Source organism: Globicephala melas, chromosome 2 (assembly GCF_963455315.2).
Source record: "Globicephala melas chromosome 2, mGloMel1.2, whole genome shotgun sequence".
NCBI classification, from domain to species: Eukaryota; Metazoa; Chordata; class Mammalia; order Artiodactyla; family Delphinidae; genus Globicephala; species Globicephala melas.
Window position 1 is genome coordinate 6,512,502 of NC_083315.2, and position 13,367 is coordinate 6,525,868.

Here is a 13,367-nt window from a genome sequence, read left to right on the forward strand (position 1 = left end):
ATCGACAGTAACACAATAATAGTGGGGGACTTTAATACCTCACTTATACCAATGGACAGATCATCCAAACAAAATTAACAAGGAAACACAAGCTTTAAATGACACAACAGACCAGATAGATTTAATTGATATTTATAGGACATTCCATCCAAAAACAGCAGATTACACTTTCTTCTCAAGTGCTCATGGAACATTCTCCAGGATAGATCACATCTTGGGTCACAAACCAAGCCTCAGTAAATTTAAGAAAATTGAAATCATATCAAGCATCTTTTCTGACCACAAGGCTATGAGATTAAAAATCAATTACGGAGGGAAAATGTACAAAACACAAACACATGGAGGCTAAACAATACGTTACTAAATAACCAAGAGTACACTGAAGAAATCAAAGAGGAAATCAAAAAATACCTAGAGACAAACGACAATGAAAACATGATGATCCAAAACCTATGGGATGAAGCAAAAGCAGTTCTAAGAGGGAAGTTTACAGCAATACAAGCCTACCTCAAGAAACAAGAAAAATCTCAAACAATCTAACCTTACACCTACAGGAACTAGAGAAAGAAGAACAAACACAACCCAAAGTTAGCAGAAGGAAAGAAATCATGAAGATCAGAGCAGAAATAAATGAAAATAGAAACAAAGAAAACAATAGCAAAGATCAATAAAACTAAAAGATGTTTCTTTGAGAAGATAAAATTGATAAACCATTAGCCAGACTCATCAAGAAAAAGAGGGAGGGCTTCCCTGGTGGCGCAGTGGTTGAGAGTCCGCCTGCCGATGCAGGGGACATGGGTTCATGCCCCGGTCTGGGAGGATCCCACATGTTGTGGAGCGGCTGGGCCCATGAGCTGTGGCCGCTGGGCCTGCGCGTCCAGGGCCTGTGCTCCACGGCGGGAGGGGCCACAGCAGTGAGAGGCCCGCATACCACAAAAAAAAAAAAAAAAAAAAAAGAAAAAGAGGGAGAGGACTCAAATCAGAAAATTAGAAATGAAAAAGGAGAAGTTATAACAGACATCACAGAAATACAAAGCATCCTAAGAGACTATTACAAACAACTCTATGCCAATAAAATGGACAAATTCTTAGAAAGTTATAACCTTCCAAGACTGAACCAGGAAGAAATAGAAAATATGAACAGACCAATCACAAGTAATGAAATTGAAGCTGTGGTTAAAAATCTTCCAACAAACAAAAGTCCAGGACCAGATGGCTTCACAGGTGAATTCTAACAAACATTCAGAGAAGTGCTAACATCCATCCTTCTCAAAGTCTTCCAAAAAACTGCAGGGGAAGGAACATTCCCAAACTCATTCTATGAGGCCACCTTCACCCTGATACCAAAACCAGACAAAGATACTACAAAAAAAGAAAATTACAGACCAATATCACTGATGAAAATAGATGCAAGAATCCTCAACAAAATACTAGCAAACAGAATCCAACCACACATTAAAGGGATCATACACCATGATCAAGTGGGATTTATCCCAGGGATGCAAGGATTCGTCAACATACGCCAATCAGTCAATGTGATACACCATATTAACAAATTGAAGAATAAAAACCATATGATCAACCCAAAAGATGCAGAAAAAGCTTTGACAAAATTCAACACCCATTTATGATAAAAACTCTCCAGAAAATGGGCATAGAGGGAACCTACCTCAACATAATAAAGGCCGTATATGACAAACCCACAGCAAACATCATTCTCAATGGTGAAAAACCAAACGCATTTCCTCTAAGATCAGGAACGAGACAAGGATGTCCACTCTCACCACTGTCATTCAACATAGTTTTGGAAGTCCTAGCCACGGTGATCAGAGAAGAAAAAGAAATAAAAGGAATACAAATTGGAAAAGAAGAAGTAAAACTGTCACTGTTTGCAGATGACATGATACTATACATAGAGAATCCTAAAGATGCCACCAGAAAACTACTAGAGCTAATCGATGAATTTACTAAAGTTGCAGGATACAAAATTAATGCACAGAAATCTCTTGCATTCCTATACAGTAATGATGAAATATCTGAAAGAGAAATTAAGGAAACACTCCCATTTACAACTGCAACTAAAAGAATAAAATACCTAGGAATAAACCTACCTAGGGAGACAAAATACCTGTATGCAGAAAACTATAAGACACTGATGAAAGAAATTAAAGATAATACAAACAAATGGAGAGATATACCATGTTCTTGGATGGGAAGAATCAATATTGTGAAAATGACTATACTACCCAAAGCAATCTACAGATTCACTGCAATCCCTATCAAATTACCAATGGCATTTTTTACAGAACTAGAACAAAAAATCTTAAAATCTGTATGGAGACACAAAAGACCCTGAATAGCCAAAGCATTCTTGAGGGAAAAAAACGGAGCTGGAGGAATCAGACTCCCTGACTCCAGACTATACTACAAAGCTACAGTAATCAAGAGAATATGGTACTGGCAGAAAAACAGAAATATAGATCAATGGAACAGGCTAGAAAGCCCAGAGATAAACCCACGCACCTATGGTCAATTAATCTATGACAAAGGAGGCAAGGATATACAATGGAGAAAAGACAGTCTCTTCAATAAGTGGTGCTGGGAAAACTGGACAGCTACATGTAAAAGAATGAAATCAGAACACTCCCTAACCCCATACACAAAAATAAACTCAAAATGGATTAGAGACCTAAATGTAAGACTGGACACTATAAAACTCTTAGAGGAAAACATAGGAAGAACACTCTTTGACATAAATCACAGCAAGATCTTTTCTGATCCACCTCCTAGAGTAATGGAAATAAAAACAAAAATAAACAAATGAAACTAGTGAAACTTAAAAGCTTTTGCAAAGCAAAGGAAACTACAAACAAGACGAAAAGACAACCCTCAGAATGGGAGAAAATATTTGCAAATGAATCAACAAAGGATTAATCTCCAAAATATATAAACAGCTCATGCAGCCCAATATTAAAAAAACAAACAACCCAATCCAAAAATGGGCAGAAGGCCTAAATAGACATTTCTCCAAAGAAGACATACAGATGGCCGAGAAGCACATGAAAAGCTGCTCAACATTACTAATTATTAGAGAAATGCAAATCAAAACTATAATGAGGTATCAGCTCACACCGGTCAGAATGGCTGTCATCAGAAAATCTACAAACAACGAACACTGGAGAGGGTGTCGAGAAAAGGGAACCCTCTTGTACTGTTGGTGGGAATGTAAATTGATACAGCCGCTATGGAGAACAGTATGGAGGTTCCTTAAAAAACTAAAAATAGAATTACCATATGACCCAGCAATCCCACTCCTGGGCATATACCCAGAGAAAACCATAGTTCAAAAAGACACATGCACCCCAATGTTCACTGAAGCACTATTTACAATAGCTAGGTCATGGAAGCAACCTAAATGCCCATCAACAGACGAATGGATAAAGAAGATGTGGCACATATATACAATGGAATATTACTCAGCCATAAAAAGGAACAAAATTGGGTCATTTGTAGAGACGTGGATGAATCTAGAGATTGTCATACAGAGTGAAGTAAGTCAGAAAGAGAAAAACGAATATCGTATATTAACGCATATATGTGGAATCTAGAAAAATGGTACAGATGAACCAGTTTGCAGGGCAGAGAGTGAGACACAGACGTAGAGAACAAACATATGGACACCAAGGGGGGAAAGTGGTGGGGGCAGGTGGCGGTGGTGTGATGAATTGGGAGATTGGGATTGACATGTATACACTAATATGTATAAAATAGATAACTAATGAGAACCTGCTGTATGAAAAAATAAATTAAATAAAGTTCAAAAAAAAAAAAAAAAAAAGAAGGCAAATGGTTTGAGAAATATCCCCAGAAAATCATTGCTAAGGGAGTAGGGAAGAGAGATGTGGGAAGGGAAGATTATCATCAAAAGGCTGACAGGGTGGGCAACTCGAGCTCTGTCTAGCTGGGGAAATCTGGGAGACAGGGAAGTACATGTCTCAGAGTCACCCTAAGAAAGCAGCCATGTGAGCTCATGTACCTGCTTATCCATCCAACTCCCATGCATCATGGACCGAGGACAATGCCCTCGGCCTGGCCAAGAGAGGCCCCTAGAGAAGAATCATATTGCTTGCAGCCTGGCCAGTTCCTTTGCTCTGGAAAGGTGAATGCCAAGGGCATGTGGCTACAAATCATTTTCCTGTACGAATTCCATTGAACCAGTTTAATTTCTTGATCGGTTTTCCATATGGCACTGACAAAGGAGTTCCCTCCTCTCTTTTTCTTTTTTTTTTTTTTTTTTTCATTTTCACTTCTGTCCTACTAGAATTAATCGATTAGAGTTTCAGCTATTGTAAGTTTTCTTCTGTGGCCGTTATTTCTTCCGAATCCAGTTTTCCCATCTCTGCTTCTAAATGTTACTCTGTAGATATCATCATGGTCATTTAAATTTTTGTTTGATTGCATCCACCGAGAAAGAATAACCATTATAGATGAGATTAACAAAAACAGAGAGTTCTGCCTATATATCAGCCGGTCACTGAGGTCATTGTGAACTTTACCTCTCAAATAGTCTAAGATTGCTCTGTTGCCCAGCACCACTGTAACGCAGCTTCACCTCTTATGTACTTGTGTGAACTTCAATGAATGTATCGGTGAGCCTCCCTAAGTCTCAAATTACTCTTCTGTAAAATTGTGCTAATAATATGACAGAGACTTCTTAACCTGTTAAGAGTAAGTTAAAGTAAATCCATTAAAAGAATCCCTGGCCTAGAATAAGTGTTCAATCTGTGCTATTTATTATTATCATTGTTGTTGTTGTTTAATATTTTTGTATAGTGGTTTCCCTGCTTATCCAGGGGGGCATACGTTCCACAACCCTTCAGTGGATGCCTGAAACCGCAGAGAGTACTGAACCCTTACATACTATGTTTTTTCCTATACCTAAAGCTGGATTTATAAATTAGGCACAGTCAGAGATTAACAACAATAACTAATAATAAAATAGAACAATTATAACCATATACTATAATAAAAGTTATGTGAATGTGGTTTCTCTCTCTCTCAAAATATCTTATTGTTACAAATTTAATGCCTTTTCCATCTTAACTAAGCACTTCTCACCCACCGTGGCTTTAACTTTTGCAGTTTGAGATGTGACAGCAAAACTAGCACGGCTTTCTTTTTCCTTCTTCACAATTTCACAGAGAGAAGATTTCTTCTTACCACAGATCTTAGCAACCTCGGCATAGGATTTTGTTTCTTTCCTTATTAAGTGGAGAACGTTCACATTTTTACTTAAAGGAAGCACTTTACGGCTTCTCTTTGGCACATCTTAATTGCCAGCATCACTCCTTTTTAAAAAATTTTTTTTAATTTTAATTTCTTTTTTTTTTTTTTGGCCGTGCCACGCGGCGTGCGGGATCTTATTTCCCCGACCAGGGATCGAACCCCTGCCCCCTGCAGTGGAAGCATGGAGTCTTAACCACTGGACTGCCAGGGAAGTCCCTAGTCTCACTCCTCTTGCACTTTGGAGCCATTGTTAAGTAAAGTAAGGGTCACTTGAACAAGCACTGAGACACCAAGTTGGCTAAGTGACTACGGACAGGACACGCTGGACCAAGGGATCATTCACATCCCGGGCGGGACAGAGCAGGACGGCGTGAGATTTCATCACGTTGCTCAGAACGGCGTGCAATTTAAAACGGATGAGTTGTTGATTTCTGGAATTTTCCACTTAATATTTTCAGACCGTGGTTGACCACAGGTAACTGAAACTGAAGAAGCAAAACCGCAAATGAGGAGAGATGGCTGTAATGCTATGTCAGTTATTTCATATGCTACTGATCACTCTGCCAAAACCATACTCGCCATCCGCATATTTGTCAAGAGCAAATGGCTGTGATGAGATGGCAGCCAAAATGTCTCACTTCGTTGGTAAAATACTTTCCTTATAGGGTTGCTCCGGTAGCGGGATGATAAAATACTATGTGCTACGAGCCTGGCACTTAGTAGGCCCTTAGCCCCTGCTTTTCCCCTTTTGCTTTAAGATGTGTGCCTTGAGTCTGGAGGATAGGAGAAATGGTGTTACGATGAGCATCTGAAGCATTTCTAGAAGGCTGGCCTTCCTGAGTCCAGAAGGGTTTGAGATCTATTGATGTATGTGTCATATGGAGCTAGAGTGAAGTTCCAGTATCCTTTCCAAAATGTCTTAAGAACGGTGTGATTTGCTGTTCTTACTTTTATGACTCCCACTCTGCAATCAGCATTTCAGGATGCTTTATGTGCTATTTATGAGTTTGAATCGTTTCTATAAAATTTGTACACGTGTTGTGTGTTTTTGTCTTTTTTAGATTTAATTGTGGGTGCATTTGGAACAGGAAAAGTAGCTGTTTACAGGTATGTGGTTGATGGTATGCAAATGCTCTTTTCTTTTATTGACATGTAACATTATATTAGTTTCAGGCATACAACATTATGATTCAATATTTGTATATATTGCAAAATCATCACCACAATGTCTAGTTGATAACATCCATCACCACACACAGTTACAGTTTTTGTGTGTGTGATGAGCACTTTTAAGATCTACCCTCTTAGCAACTTTCAAATATACAACACAGTATTATTAACTCTAGGCACCATGCTATATATTTCATCCCCCAAACTTATGTATCTTATAAACAGAAGTCTATACTTTTGGCCACTTTCATCCATTTCCAACTCCATCTCATCCCCACCTCTGGCAACCACCAATCTGTTTTCTGTATCTTTATGTTCATTTTTTGGTTTTGATTTTTGTTTCTAGATTCTACATGTAGGTGAGATCATATGGTATTGATCTTTTTCTGTCTGACTTTTTTCACTTAGCATAATGCTCTCAAGGTACTTCTGTGTTGTCATAAATGGCAAGCTTTCCTTTTTATGGCTGAATGCCACACTTTCTTTATTCCTCCATCCGTGGATATGTTCTTCTAATTGTCTCAAATGCATTTCTTTTTCGTTGTTAGTTTTTCTTTAAAGAGTAAATCCCAACTATTTATTTTGGAGAGCATTTAGATGCTCTTTGTAAAGTTTGGAGGAGTATTTGCTCTCAATATTTTCCCCTTTCTTTCAGCCCTTCTGTCTTTTTTTTCTCATACCTCATGACCAAACTTCCAGCTTCTACTAACATAACATTAAATAAGATGTGAATCTTAGCAGAACTTCTAAAATGACACACTTTTTAAAGTTATTACATTTGAATACTTCTCTTTGCTTTGGAAATGCATTAAAATGAGCCTATAGATAAGGAATGCAGGGTGGGGGAGTGTTGCTATGCACCCTGGCCTCTATCATCAAGTGCGGACACTACATTAAGGAATAGAAATACCAAGAACTGGTAGCCTCCCAAAGCAAGAATTGAACAAGTGTTCAAATGTGACAGGTCTGGCCAGTCCACACACTCACCCATTTGTAATCTTGGGCGAGTTTCTATAACTTTCTGAGCCTCAGAATTTTTTCATTGTAAAATAGGCATAATATTTACAAGTTTATTTTTGTTGAAAGGAGTAAGTGAGAATCTGCATGTAAGGTACATGGAATAATAAGTAACTGGTAGACCGTGCTACCAGTTACTTACTAGATTCTTCTTTCTTCTTAAAAAAAATTTAGATTCTTTTTTATTCTTAAAAAAAAAAGTTTTATAGAACGCAAGACACTAGGTCAGGATATCAAGACAAAAGGCAGAGGTCTAACCCAGGTGTTCTGGGCACATAGTTCAAACCTAGGTCAACTCCCTGAGGGATTCTAAAGCAGGTTTCCTCAAGTAGGCAAGATTGTCTTCCTCATCAGTCCCAAGACATACTCAGAGGGCTGATTTACACCAGCCACTCTCCACTTCAGGGGGTAGAGAATCAGGTGATTGAAACTCTCAAAGTACCTGAAGGATGGGGCTGTGTTTGTGGTGGCCATGAAGATGCACCACTCAGAGCTGATGGAGTGAAATTGACTCATGGTCCCTCCACTGTGCTCTGAGTCTACATGTGCAACAAGGCCCTATCTCCCATGAGCTGCTCCCAGGCGATTACTGGACACAACAGGGATACAAATACAGGCCCACCTGGAGCTCCACTAGCAGGCAGATTTGGCTCAAGGGCTCCCTAGTGCCCTGGCTGGAGCTTCTTTCCCAGATCCTCTTTTGTTTCCTTACTTCTTCACAGGAATCAGATGTACATCACACTCTGACTGCTGGTCCCAGCCTCCTCCCTCCCTCCCCTTTTTCCCTCATCAGTATTTGCCCTAATAAGTGTCTTGTGTGTCTAATCCTGTCTTATCATCTGCTCTTCCAAGGGCTGGAGCTAACACAGTATTGAAAAGAAAAATCACATAACAGAGTACAGATAATAGCGCAAAGGAGTTCAGGAAAATTCCCATTGGGCGCCACTACGGTAATGGTGGAATTGTTTAAACCAGTGCCCTAAACAACACGCTGCGCCAAGGCCCAGGCCTGTGTCTAATTCTGTCCTATCATCTGCTCTTCCAAGGGCTGGAGCTAACACAATATTGAAAAGAAAAATCACGTAACAGTACAGATAATAGCGCAAAGGAGTTCAGGAAAATTCCCATTGGGCGCCATTACGGTAATCATGGAATTGTTTAAACCAGTGCCCTAAACAACACGCTGCCCCAAGGCCCCGCCCTCCCTCCTGTCGGAGGAAAACTTAAGCAACGTGGCGTCGTTTCACACTGTCATCTGGAGATTTCACTCCCATTTCTCATATCTTGGCACCAAGCTTTATAAATATTGCCCCATTCCTTTTCCCAGTGACTTACTTTCTTGTCTGATTTATCCTCCCCGGTGGTTGGAATGGAGTTTACTCGGTATTAGACCCTCTCCTCAAACTCGGCCGCACCATAGAATCACCTGGAGGTTTTTGTTTTTGACATTCCAGTGCCTGGCCTTGACCCCGGGAGACTGGCTTCTGTTTTTCAGCTCCCGGGGTGCTTCTGTCGTGCAGTCAGGGTTGAGAACCATTGCTCCACGTGAAGGGCAGCATGAGTCAGCTCACCCTCATGGGTTTAGCTCAATCTGCAAAGCTTGTCTAGAAAATGATCCATCAGCGGTTCAAAATCACCAGCCAACATGGCGACAAAATTAGCAAAACTCGAGTACTTACAGATGCAACGTGAGTGACTGCAGGATGGTGTATCTCCTCATATTCAGATGCGAATATGGACAGACCAGCAGGTCCCAGAGGAGAAATCTTTCACAGCCATGTCACCAAAATACCGTGAGCCCCTCCACAGACAGAGAAGGTCCGTGAGCGCGGCTGTGCTTCATGGGCCCATGGCTCCTTTATTTGTATTCGTGAGCTACCGGATGTGTCTGGAGGTCGTTGGTTGAGTCTAGAGCCCACCTGTTCACTCACTGAGGGGAATTCTTGGCACCGGGGCCGGGAATGTTGGCCGTGACCTCTAGAAGTGGAGCAGTGGGCTTCTGCCTGCCCCTCCTGGGGCTGGTTAAAACCGTGTGTCTTCTCCCCGCAGAGCAAGGCCGGTTGTGACGGTGGGAGCCCAGCTTCTCCTGCACCCGGTGATCATCAATCTGGATAATAAAACCTGCCAGATTCCAGAATCGATGGCATCTGTGGCCTGGTGAGTCAGTGCGGTGCTGCCAGCCCGCTTAGGCGGACTCAGATCACCTGGAGATCTGGTGCACATGCAGCTTTGGGGGCCGCAGGCCTGGGATGGGGGCTGAGACTTTAACATTTCTGAAGAGGCTCCAAGGGGGTGCTAATGCTGTGGGTCTGTGCACCACATCTGAGTAGCCAGTTGTTAGTCTTTCAAAAGAAAAATAAAAGGATCTCTGACACGATGCTGAACTTTTGCTGTCATGGGAAGGCCATTTTGCCAATCTACAGCCTCCACATGTGATGAGAAACAAAAACACTTGAGAAAATTCCCGACAAAGTAAATCTTGGAGATTTCTTTTAGAACCTTGGCATACTAAAATACACATTAACCAAACTGAAAATATAATAAAATACCTTGATGCTTGTATTTGCATATGCATATGGAAACCACTTTTCAGACATATGTATTGTCCTTTTTTTTTTTTCTTAAATAGGCTTGGGTTAAATTACTTGGTTTCCTGTGCTGAAAATAGATGTCAGTTTTATAACCTCACATCTGTATACAATGAGACAGAAGGTAAACATTATAAAAATAGAGATTTTTGTGTCCTCAACTATATTTCTGTGGCCATGATCTCATCGTCAGGAATAGTCCTCTGCCTGGCCTGTAGGTGGACAGGCTCATACACCTTCTGAGAATGTTCCTCGTGAATCTGGCCGGTCACCCGAAGGCAGTAAGAAATGGAACTTGGCTGTAGCACAGCTCAAGGCAATGCCACTTTGCTTCTCAATATGTAGGTCCTCCAGGGTCAGAAGTCTGTCATATTGGGTAATGCCTTAGGGTATATTCTCTGAAAGATCAACAAACATTTGGAGCATTTGAGATTTACCTCCATTTTCAGATGATATGGTCGGTTCCTGAGAAAGTCAGAATGCAGAACACACCAGTCTGTAGACCCACAGAAGCCAGTTTCAGCACGTTGCTCATGGCCTTGGACAGGGGTTCAGACTGGAGTCAGAGCCTTTGAGGGTGGTGGATGGGGGTGTAGAGGACCCTGAAGAATTCTTTGAAAAACCTCCTTTGCTGGGACCTCTCGGTTCAGGGAGGCCTGTCTTCCCCTTAAGCAGCTTCTGAAAGTAGCTGGGAGATGCCCTGAGCACATTTTAAAATGGTATGAAACCATAAAATATTATAATGAAAACCTGATCTGAGAAAATATGTGAAAGAGCTAGCTAGCATCTCTCCTAACCCTGGATGAAATGAACATGAAATGAACAATGAGTGCTACTTGGGCACAAGTATTAAAACTGGTATTTCTCCCAACAGTCCTGTTGGCACATTCATCACTGAATGGACTTCTAGACTGAATTCTTTAAAGCACATATGTGTGGCACACTCTGGTGTGAAATATTGTTACGAACGAGATCATCTTTTCTCAGGATTTTTCAGTTTTTGAATTTTTTAAAAAATTGAAGTGTTTTTTTTTAACAGATTGTGGGATCTGTTTGGTTTTATGGAAAGAACATTCCTTTTTATTTTAAAATTTTTTTTATTTTTTAATTGTTTTTTCATGGAAAGGCATTTTATTTTAAATATAGCAGACTGGGAATTTGGGATTGACATGAATATTACTTTTTAACAAGAAAATTGCCTTGTTTTCACGAACTCTTGTTGCATTAAATCAGATTTGGTACGTGGGCAAATTACAATTATTTATTTGATTCTATTCCATCCATTTCCTGAAAGATGTTTTATTTTCACATACAAAAATTTTGAATGGGTAACTCAAGAGTATCAGAAGATGGAAAATTAACAGCGGGTTCAGTCTCGAATGTGTTTCTCGGATACCTTTTAAAATGTATTATAGGAATTTAGCTCATTTTTTAAAAAATGATTGAAAAGCATTTGTTGATTTTCTTTTCTGTAATTTTTGTCTGTATTTGATATAATCTTGTACATCTGAAAACTATTAAGTAAACCTCTAACTGGGAAATAGTTCTCCATTTCCCTCAATGTGAATTTCTCTGCCTTTCAAACAGCTGTGTAATTTTTTTTTTTTTTTGCGGTACGCGGGCCTCTCACTGTTGTGGCCTCTTCCGTTGAGGAGCCCAGGCTCCGGATGCGCAGGCTCAGCGGCCATGGCTCACGGGCCCAGCTGCTCCGCGGCACGTGGGATCTTCCCGGACCGGGGCACGAACCCGTGTCCCCTGCATTGGCAGGCGGACTCTCAACCACTGCGCCACCAGGGAAGCCCAGCTGTGTAATTTTATAAAGTTTCTGCTACTTGCATTTCTAAACTAGAGAGAAAAAAAAAAAGCCAACCCATAAATATTCACATAATTGTTATCTAATGAGAAAGATTAAAACTGTTTGGTAGGGCTTCCCTGGTGGCACAGTGGTTGAGAGTCCGCCTGCCAATGCAGGGGACACGGGTTCGTGCCCTGGTCCGGGAAGATCCCACATGCCACGGAGCGGCTAGGCCCGTGAGCCATGGCCGCTGAGCCTGCGCGTCCGGAGCCTGTGCTCCGAAGCGGGAGAGGCCACAACAGTGAGAGGCCTGCATACCGCAAAAAAAAAAAAAAAAAGCTATTTGGTAAAAAAAAAATATTTTATAAATATAAAAGTTAATAACTATCCCCTTTTCAAATTTGGAAAAACTTCTCAGATATACCTAACTTTATGTAAAACCTGATATTTGCCATCACTGAAAGAGCATTGAATTGGTTAGATTGAAAAGTGAATTGCTTTGTACTTTTAAGTCCTGTTTCACATTTATCTCATTCCTCTTCTCCCATATGTGGCTACGAGCACCATTACATCACCAGGTCATTATTCTAACCCTTCCTGCATTGGGTTAGGACTAGTATTAGAGGATTTGTAAGGTACTGTCCTGCCTTCTGAAGCACCAGAAGTATAGCCCAACAGTTTCATTTAGAAATTATGTGATGAGGGATCTGGGCTGGTTTAATGGAGTTTTTTTGCTCCAGTCAGACCTATTCATATTGACTATGATCATAAATGCTAGTCTGAAATTTTAATTCTAATTTAATAATTCACAGCTTTCTCTGACAAGTGTGCGTTATAATTAGGTATAGACCTGTGAGTGCACCTAAGTATCTGTTATATAAAACATACGATGTATATGTGTGTGTTTACATATAATATAAATGTTGTAAATTCAGAATGAATATTTCAGTGAGGTTTTCTTTTTAGATCCGAAGAGAATGCTTTGAAAGTTATAACTTGGCAACTCTTTTCTGCTAAAGACATCTATAAGCCAAAAAGTTTAGGCTGGAGTGCTATTATCAATAATTCAGTAAGTCGTAGCGGTTATTTAAACTTGTATGAAAAAGTTAAAATCGTCCACTTAATGATATAAAGATAACAGAAAGGGGGAACTAAGAAGTATAGAATAACACTGACATATAATTTATAAACCGAGTGACCCTTCAGCTGATGACATCGTTTTTAAATCAAATTCTTCTCAAAAGGAGATAATGTTCACATTCATAACTTTATCTCGTTTGCAAAAATTTTTATTGCTTCTCAATTGTGTTAGACAAAATACTGTATGTAAAATTATTTGAATCTATAGATATAATGATAATTTTATTACAAATAGGAATTTATCTTATACAAGCTAATGAGTTTTGCCTATTCAGTATAAGGATGAATAGAAAAACGGTCAACAATTTTAACACATACCCAAGTACCTCCAAAAAAGTCAGACACAGAAAAAATTCCAATTTTGAAAGCCA

The 13,367-nt window shown here is 40.0% G+C and overlaps 1 protein-coding gene across 3 annotated transcripts in view; it reads left to right on the forward strand.

Annotated features, from left to right (window-relative positions):
* The window catches only part of ITGA8 (integrin subunit alpha 8), a 182,399-nt gene that overhangs the window by 85,979 nt on the left and 83,053 nt on the right, over nt 1-13,367 (forward strand). For all 3 annotated transcript variants that reach the window (XM_030832410.3, XM_030832407.3, XM_060292278.2), the window contains 2 exons: nt 6,348-6,393; nt 9,523-9,630. In XM_030832410.3, the coding sequence (XP_030688270.1) occupies nt 6,348-6,393; nt 9,523-9,630 (154 nt within the window). The remainder of the gene's footprint in view (nt 1-6,347; nt 6,394-9,522; nt 9,631-13,367) is intronic.